The sequence below is a fragment of the Macaca nemestrina genome, chromosome 5 (assembly GCF_043159975.1).
Source record: "Macaca nemestrina isolate mMacNem1 chromosome 5, mMacNem.hap1, whole genome shotgun sequence".
Taxonomy (NCBI): domain Eukaryota; kingdom Metazoa; phylum Chordata; class Mammalia; order Primates; family Cercopithecidae; genus Macaca; species Macaca nemestrina.
In genome coordinates, this window is record NC_092129.1 from 148,267,776 (window position 1) to 148,275,892 (window position 8,117).

General features: G+C 57.1%; 1 protein-coding gene across 1 annotated transcript in view; it reads left to right on the forward strand.

Moving 5' to 3' along the window:
* LOC105474484 (SAM pointed domain containing ETS transcription factor) overlaps positions 1–8,117 on the forward strand; it is a 34,672-nt gene extending 26,555 nt beyond the window's left edge. Inside the window, exons 3-7 of the mRNA XM_011729167.3 lie at positions 256–720; positions 3,731–3,928; positions 5,387–5,434; positions 5,552–5,698; positions 6,504–8,117. Of these exons, the coding sequence (XP_011727469.1) occupies positions 285–720; positions 3,731–3,928; positions 5,387–5,434; positions 5,552–5,698; positions 6,504–6,682 (1,008 nt within the window). The 5' untranslated portion in view covers positions 256–284 and the 3' untranslated portion in view covers positions 6,683–8,117. The remainder of the gene's footprint in view (positions 1–255; positions 721–3,730; positions 3,929–5,386; positions 5,435–5,551; positions 5,699–6,503) is intronic.

Sequence of the window (8,117 nt, forward strand, 5' to 3'; positions counted from 1 at the left end):
CCAGCTAGCCTGGCTTCCTTGGGGATCGAGGGAGCGATCCATTTCCAGTCCTGCGCCCGCTCCTACCTCGCTGTCTTTCCCAGACAGAAGGCCTGTCTGCCCAACCATGTCCTGGCTGCCCAGTGACCCGGAAGCCCCGAACTCTGTCCCAGGCCCAGCCCACTGTCCACAGGGCCCCTCATCCCCATAACCAGCTTAGCGGCCCCCACAGGGATGGAGAAACCGTCAAACCTGAGTCCTCTTTCATTTCCGTAGACACAGCCGCCAGCCCGAACAGCAGCGGCATGGGCAGCGCCAGCCCGGGTCTGAGCAGCGTGTCCCCCAGCCACCTCCTGCTGCCCCCCGACACAGTGTCGCGGACAGGCTTGGAGAAGGTGGCAGCGGGGGCAGTGGGTCTCGAGAGACGGGACTGGAGTCCCAGTCCACCCGCCACGCCCGAGCAGGGCCTGTCCGCCTTCTACCTCTCCTACTTTGACATGCTGTACTCCGAGGACAGCAGCTGGGCAGCCAAGGTGCCTGGGGCCAGCAGTAGGGAGGAGCCACCTGAGGAGCCTGAGCAGTGCCCGGTCATTGACAGCCAAGCCCCAGGGGGCAGCCTGGACTTGGCGCCCAGCGGGCTGACCTTGGAGGAGCACTCACTGGAGCAGGTGCAGTCCATGGTGGTGGGCGAAGTGCTCAAGGACATCGAGACGGCCTGCAAGCTGCTCAACATCACCGCAGGTGAGCCCTCTCCCTGTGCCCGCTTCCGTAAGAGGGGTCGCAGGCAAGGCTGAGGTTGCTGGGGTGGGTCGGGGTACTGCTGGATGGACTCTGGCCACCTCTGGCCCAGCCACGGGCAACTTCAGGGATGCTGGCACTTCTACACACAGTCAGCTGTGAGCCAGGGCTGGGAAGGTTTCTATCCATCTCTAGTGTCCCAACCATGCCAGCCTAGTGTCCCCGCTGGTAGGTGCTGAATGATATGAATTCAAGCTCTGTGCCCCCCCACCTCCTCTTGGACTCCGCTCTCCCCTCATTCACTCTGCTCCAGCCACACTGGCCTCTTTGTTCCCACAACACTCACTACGCTGCTGCTTCTTCAGCCTAGAACGCTCTTCCCCCAAATATCTGCGTGGCTCACTTCCTTCAGGTCTTGGCTCAGATGGCACCATCCGCCTGAGGCCTTCCCTGACCCCTCCATTAAAATTGCTGCCCATGAGCACAGGACATGGTAAAGAAAACAAACAAAAAATGGAAAAAAAAAAAAAAAAAGAAAAAGAAAAAAGAAAGAAGAAAAATTTCTAAAATTTCTGCCCACACCCCTACCTCCTGTTCCCACCTGCTTCCTCTCATAGCACTTACTCTCCTCAGTCGTGCTGCATCATATCTATTGACCTCGCTCACTCTCTGTGTCCTCTACTGGAATGTACACTCCACAAAGGCAGGGATTTTCATGTGTTTTGTTCATCACTCCATCTCCAGATGCTAGGATAGCACCTTGAACATAATTGATGCTCAATAAACAGTTGTTCAATAAGAAGCATTTCTTCCTCCTTCTTCCTTCTTCCTTCTTCCTTCTTTCTGAGACGGAGTCTCGCTCTGTCGCCCAGGCTGGAGTGCAATGGCGCAATCTTGGCTCACTGCAAGCTCTGCCTCCGGGGTTCATGCAATTCTCCTGCCTCAGCCTCCCGAATAGCTGGGACTACAGGTGCCCGCCACCACGCCCAGTTAATTTTTGTATTTTTAGTAGAGACGAGGTTTCACCGTGTTAGCCAGGATGGTCTCCATCCCCTGACCTCGTGATCCGCCCACCTCGGCCTCCCAGAGTGCTGGGATTACAGGCCTGAGCTACCATGCCCGGCCTCTTTTTTTTTTTTTTTTTTTTTGACAGGATCTCCGCTCTATCACCAAGGCTGGAGTGCAGTGGCGTGATCTCAGTTCACTGCCACCTCCGCCCACCTCGGCCTCCCAGAGTGCTGGGATTACAGGCCTGAGCTACCGCGCCCGGCCTCTTTTTTTTTTTTTTTTTTTTTTGACAGGATCTCCGCTCTATCACCAAGGCTGGAGTGCAGTGGCGTGATCTCAGTTCACTGCCACCTCCGCCTCTGGGTTCAAGTGTTCTCCTGCCTCAGCCTCCTGAGTAGCTGGGATTACAGGTGCCCACCACCACACCCAGCTAATTTTTGTATTTTTAGTAGAGATGGGGGTATCACCATGTTGGCCAGGCTGGTCTCGAACTTCTGACCTCAGGTGATCTGTCTGCCTTGACCTCCCAAAGTGCTGGGATTACAGGCATGAGCTGCCTCTCTGGGCCAAAAAGCAGTTCCTAATATGCCAAGCCTTATTCTAGGACTGGGGAATTGAGTGGTGAACAGAACACAAAGTCCCTGTGTTTGTAGGGCTGACGTTATAGTGAGGGAAACAGATCACAAATAAATAGAGAAATGTGTCACTGGTCTGGTGGGATGGAAGGCCCTGATGAGGAGGGGACGTCCCAGGGCCTGGCATACATGTGTCTATCAGCCAGACCTGGAAGGCGTGATTATGGAGCTGATGCTGTGGGCGGGGGGGCTGCTGAGTCTCTAGTCCTCTGTCCTGCCGTCACCTCTCCAGCTTCAGGCAGGCCTGACCCATGTCCCTCGGTCTTCAGGCCCTGACATTGCAGCACTCAACTCTGTGCACCTTTCCCTGGGAAGCAGGGGTCTTCATGCATTCCTCAGGCCTGGCCCCTGTCCCCAAAGCTGCCCCGTTGATGTCCTCATTTGAAGCTGCTCCTGCCGATGCCCCAGTCCTCCAGTTTCCCAATGCCCATGCCAGGCCGACTCCAGGAGTTCTCCCACAGGCCTCCTCCCCACCCACAGGGCTAGGGAGGGGAGGGCCCTGCTCCCTGAACAATGGGAACAGGAACAAATGGCTTTGACCTCGGGGAGGAAAATGGGCTTATTAAGTGGGGGCAGCCCAGCCTGCAGGTCACTCAGCTGGGACACTGGCTGGACCATGGTGTTCACTTGGAGGCCCTATTGTGACCATGCCCACCAGCCTATCCCCCACCTGTAGGCCTATGAGGCTCACCTCAGAGGAACACCCTAGGGGGATATCTAGGACCTAGCCGAGGGCTCCCCTCCTGGCCTCTGGGGCCTGTGGCTGCCCCATGACCATCCTGTGCCCTGCATTTACTTATTTAACACGTGCACGGAGCAGCTCCTGTGTGTCCAGCCCTTTATTCCGTGGAGGACAAGGGGATAGAGTGCCCTGTGCCTCAGTTTCCTTATCTGTAAGATACAGGGGCTGGAGGGAATGGTGGGGCTCTAAGACTAATTCCCAGATGGGTGTTTCTCTGGTTCCTTGAGGGGTTTGGGAAAGGCAAGAAGTACCTGATGGAGAAGCCCAGGTGTTTCCGGTAGAGTGTCACTGTCCCTCCGGGGCTGGGGCTCCCTCGAAAGGTCCTTTGGAGAGGCTGGAGGGATCTGGGAGGACCCAAGGCCTGAGTGAGGCGGGAAGTACAGATGCACCAGGTTACCCTGCCCTGAGCCAAGTTCATTTTTTAGGGCCCTGGTTCCTTCCTCTCGCCCCACTCTCTTCTTGGGTACCCACTTCCACAGGGGCCCTCAGGGGCTGACCTACCCCCACCCCCAGGAGCACAAGGTCTCAGGCCACAGGTTCCCGTGGGTGCCCCATCACAGCAGGGGGGGCTGTATTTGGGGTGGTGCTCTCAGGCTGCCCCTGAGCTGAGGGGATGCCTCTTGCCCAGATCCCGTGGACTGGAGTCCCGGCAATGTGCAGAAGTGGCTCCTGTGGACAGAGCACCAATACCGGCTGCCCCCTGTGGGCAAGGCGTTCCAGGAGCTGGCGGGCAAGGAGCTGTGCGCCATGTCGGAGGAGCAGTTCCGCCAGCGCTCGCCCCTGGGTGGGGATGTGCTGCACGCCCACCTGGACATCTGGAAGTCAGGTAGGATGTGGCGTGGGTGGGAGCAGCCCCTCCCAGGCTCCAAGCCAGGGACAGGATGCTGGCCAGGAGTTTGCCCTCTGCTGGGGCAGCAGCCCCTTGGCCCCCAGCTGGACTCCACTCTGAATCTCAGCCCCAGTTTCAGCTGCCTCCTGGATCCTGGTGCACTCCTCACCCCAACCCACTCCCAGTCCTGGTCAAGGCCCCAGAGCTTTGGGACAGAGCACCCGGGAGGTTAAAAGGTAGAAGTCAGACTGTGAGGATGCAGGGTGTCAGAGCTGGGGACAACCGTGGACGCTAGGAAGTCCTTTTTCCTTTTAAAATTTTGTTTTCCTTTGTTTTTGTTTGTTTGTTTGTTTGTTTTATTAAATAAGTAATAAACGTGCATGTTATAAAATAGACCATAGTGAAAAGTAGTGTACCATAAACAGCTTCTCCCTCCTGCTCCTGACCCCCAGCTTCCAACCCCCTCCCTAGAGGCAACCACTCTTACCAGTTTCTTGAGTATCTCTCCAGGGAAAGTCTATGAATATTCAAGCACATATACATATATGCAGTTCTTCTTCTTCTTATATTTTTTTGACATAAATAGTAGCAGAGTATTACACTGCTCTGCATACCACAGTATGTCTTGGTATTAAAAACACAGTATGTCTTTAATTTTATACTCTGCTAAAATTAAAGCGGCCCTGCTTTAATTTTAGTTTTTGTTTTTTGAGACAGGGTCTTACTCTGTTGCCCAGGCTGGAGTACAGTGGCACAGTCACAGCTCACTGTAGCCTCGACTTCCTGGTTTCACTGGATCCTCCCACCCCAATCTCCTGAGTAGCTGAGTCTACAGGTGGACCACCACACTGCTCACTTTTGTATTTTTTGGTAGAGACGGGTTTTCACCATGTTGGCCAGGCTGGTCTCAAACTCCTGGGCTCGAGCAGTCCACCCACCTCGGCCTCCTGAAGTGCTGGGACTACAGGCGTGAGCCTCCGCGCCCGGCCTGCCCTAAGTTTCTAATGGCTGCGTGTCAGCCCCTGAGTGTCTAAATTGTCTCAATCTCATTGGGCACCCACTGCTGCCTGCACAGGGCCGGGTGCTTTGGAGGAGATGGTGCCTGCTCGATGAGTCAAGGAGTAAGAAGCAGGGCCCACTCATATGACCCTGTCAGAGACCAGTGCCCTGCCCCAGCCCTGGCAAGCCCCCATGTCAGATGTCCTCATCTGAACAAGCGGATGCGTGCAAGCCCTCTATGGCCCCTCCCAGCGCTGAAATCCTGAATTTTCGTCCAGGAAGCAGCTTCTTGTAACCAGCTTGCCTCCCCAGGTTGGCAGGAGGCAGGGACTGTGGCAGGGAGCCTCAGGGGCAACCCCCAGCCACAAAGGGGCTCCTGTGGCCCCACAGTCCCACCCAAACGCCTCCCCTCCTCCACCTCTCCTGGGTCCCCAACCCCCTCTCCTTGCCCTGCAGCGGCCTGGATGAAAGAGCGGACTTCACCTGGGGCGATTCACTACTGCGGTGAGCCAGGCAGGGGCAGGGCGGGGGCGGGGCTCGGGTAGGGTGGAGGGGTGGCTGCCACTGAAGCAGGGACTGGCCTCCCCTTCCCACTCACTGCCCCCCTCCCTGGCCACCCAGCCTCGACCAGTGAGGAGAGCTGGACCGACAGCGAGGTGGACTCGTCATGCTCCGGGCAGCCCATCCACCTGTGGCAGTTCCTCAAGGAGCTGCTACTCAAGCCCCACAGCTATGGCCGCTTCATTAGGTGGCTCAACAAGGAGAAGGGTGAGCAGGGTGCCCAAGGGGCACTGCAGGGCCAGTGAGCATGGAGGTTGTGGGGGCTTCTGCCAGGCACTGTGCATGGGGGCAGGGGCGGGCAGAGGGGTGAAGCTGATCTCCACCTTTGTCCTGGATGCCAAATACACAGCTTTCATGAGATGGCCCTGGGGGGTCTGTGTGCAATTTGTGTCCATATCTGTCTCCTGCTAGACTCTGTCTCACTTAGGAGCTTAGTACAGCACAGCTCCCGGAACGAGCTCCAAATCGACTCTCCCTCCACCGTCTCGTATTAATTAATCCCGCCAGAAAGGGCTGCGCAGGCCAAAACTGCCTGGGAATAGCAAAGATGTTGTTTCAGGCTTGGGAACTACAGGGACACCTGTAATGGGGGAGGAGTGCTCTTGCCAAGTGAGCTGTGGGCACTGCTGGGAGCCACACAGGACTTTGGATTAGGGCACGCAAACCCCACACAGGAGCAGGGGCTGGCAAGGGCCAGGCCCGCAGGGCCCCAGAGAACCCACTAAGGTACACAGACTCAACTGTGCCGGGAGGTTTGTGACTCCAGAGTATTCTCTGCCATTCACTGGGGCCTGTGGCACCTGCTTTGCACACATCTCTTTAACCCTCACCACTACTGCACCTTGGGAGTAAGCATTCGGGTCCCTGGTCACCCCGCCCCACCCGAGCAGAAGGAGGCCTCTGCACGGGGTCTCTTGGTTCGCCCCGAGGCTGACCTGGTGGTCTGCGTCTTTCTCCTTCCTGCCGACTCACTCATACCGCTGGCTCTCTCGGGGCCCTCCTACTCTTCCAGGCATCTTCAAAATTGAGGACTCAGCCCAGGTGGCCCGGCTGTGGGGCATCCGCAAGAATCGTCCCGCCATGAACTATGACAAGCTAAGCCGCTCCATCCGCCAGTATTACAAGAAGGGCATCATCCGGAAGCCAGACATCTCCCAGCGCCTCGTCTACCAGTTCGTGCACCCCATCTGAGTGCCCGGCCCAGGGCCTAAAACCCGCCCTCCGGGGCCTCCCTCCTGCCTGTCCTGCCTCAGCGAGGCCCTGAGCTGGGGGAAAATGGGCAGTCTGCTCTGCTGCTCTGACCTTCCAGAGCCCAAGGTCAGGGAGAGGCGGCCCGCTGCTCTCAGGGGGAGATGGGCCTTCTGGGGCCATCGGGACCCCAGGGCAGGGGTGCTTCCTCCTCAGGCCCAGCTGCTCCCCTGGAGGACAGAGGGAGCCAGGACTGCTCCCCAACAAAGGACCCCTCTACCTGCCTCTGACCCCAGCATTTCCAGAGCAGAGCCTACAGAAGGGCAGTGACTCAGCGAAGGCCACAGGCAGCCCAGGGCTCTCTCTGCTCCATCCCCCTGCCTCCCAATCCGCACCACACCTGGCATGGTGCAGGGAGACGTCTGCACCCCTGAGTTAGGGAGCCAGGAGTGCCCCCGGGAATGGATAATAAAGATACTAGAGAACTGACATGTCCCCAGTGTCTGCGCAGTGAATGGCACAGCCCCGAGGTCATCAATGGTCAAGTGTGGTTGTGGTCACAAGGCCTGGAGTAGTCAAGGGAGGCTTTCTGGAGGAGGCGGCTTTGGGCTGAGCCTAAAGGGAAAGGGATAATTGACTGGTAGATGCTTCTGGGAGAGAGATAGTGAGGCTTCAAAGTCAAGGAGGGGCTAGAACAGCCACCTTATCTTCCCTATCCCTGTTCGGGCTGAGAGGCGGGTGGTAAGGCTGGTGTTAAAGAGGTTCTTCATGCAGGACCCGAATGGGGAAGGTATCTTTCGCATCCTTTTGCTCTGTTGCAGAGCAGGGCTTTGCAGCTAACAGGGTGGAAGAGAGGTTGGTCGGCTCCCGTTTCTGTTTCCTGAAGGCCTCAGCAGTACCGTCTGTGAAGATGTGAGCTCCTGTGAATGGGTGTGAGACCCCCGTGCGTGATGGAAGAGGGTGTGCATTGATGTCTGTGGGCATGCTGGGGGTGACCAGGACCCGCCACCCACTCTCCCGGGCAAAGCAACTCATCCAGCTTCCTCCCACTTCCCTCACATTTATCACCCGGCTCAGTGTCCTTATGGTCTACTGTGTGCCAGGTGCTTTGTCATTTATCTTCCCAACAAAACTATGAAGTAGGGGCTACTCCCCCATTTTGCAGATGATGAAACCGAGGCTCAGAGTGCTGCAGTGACTTGCTGTTGGTCACACAGCTGATTGACAGAGTAACTCATACCTGTCTTTCCACAAGAACAGGGCTCTCTCTGCCCCTCCAGCCCTCCGGCTTCCTGACTGGTTAGCACCCTTGGTCCTCTTTCACCCTTATCCTCTGAGGCCTGGCTTCCAGGAAACAGCAGGGGAGCCAGCACCACCCAGACCACCAAGGGTTAATTGCTACCCTGTACTGCTGCCTTCCGCCCTCAGCAATTTTGTT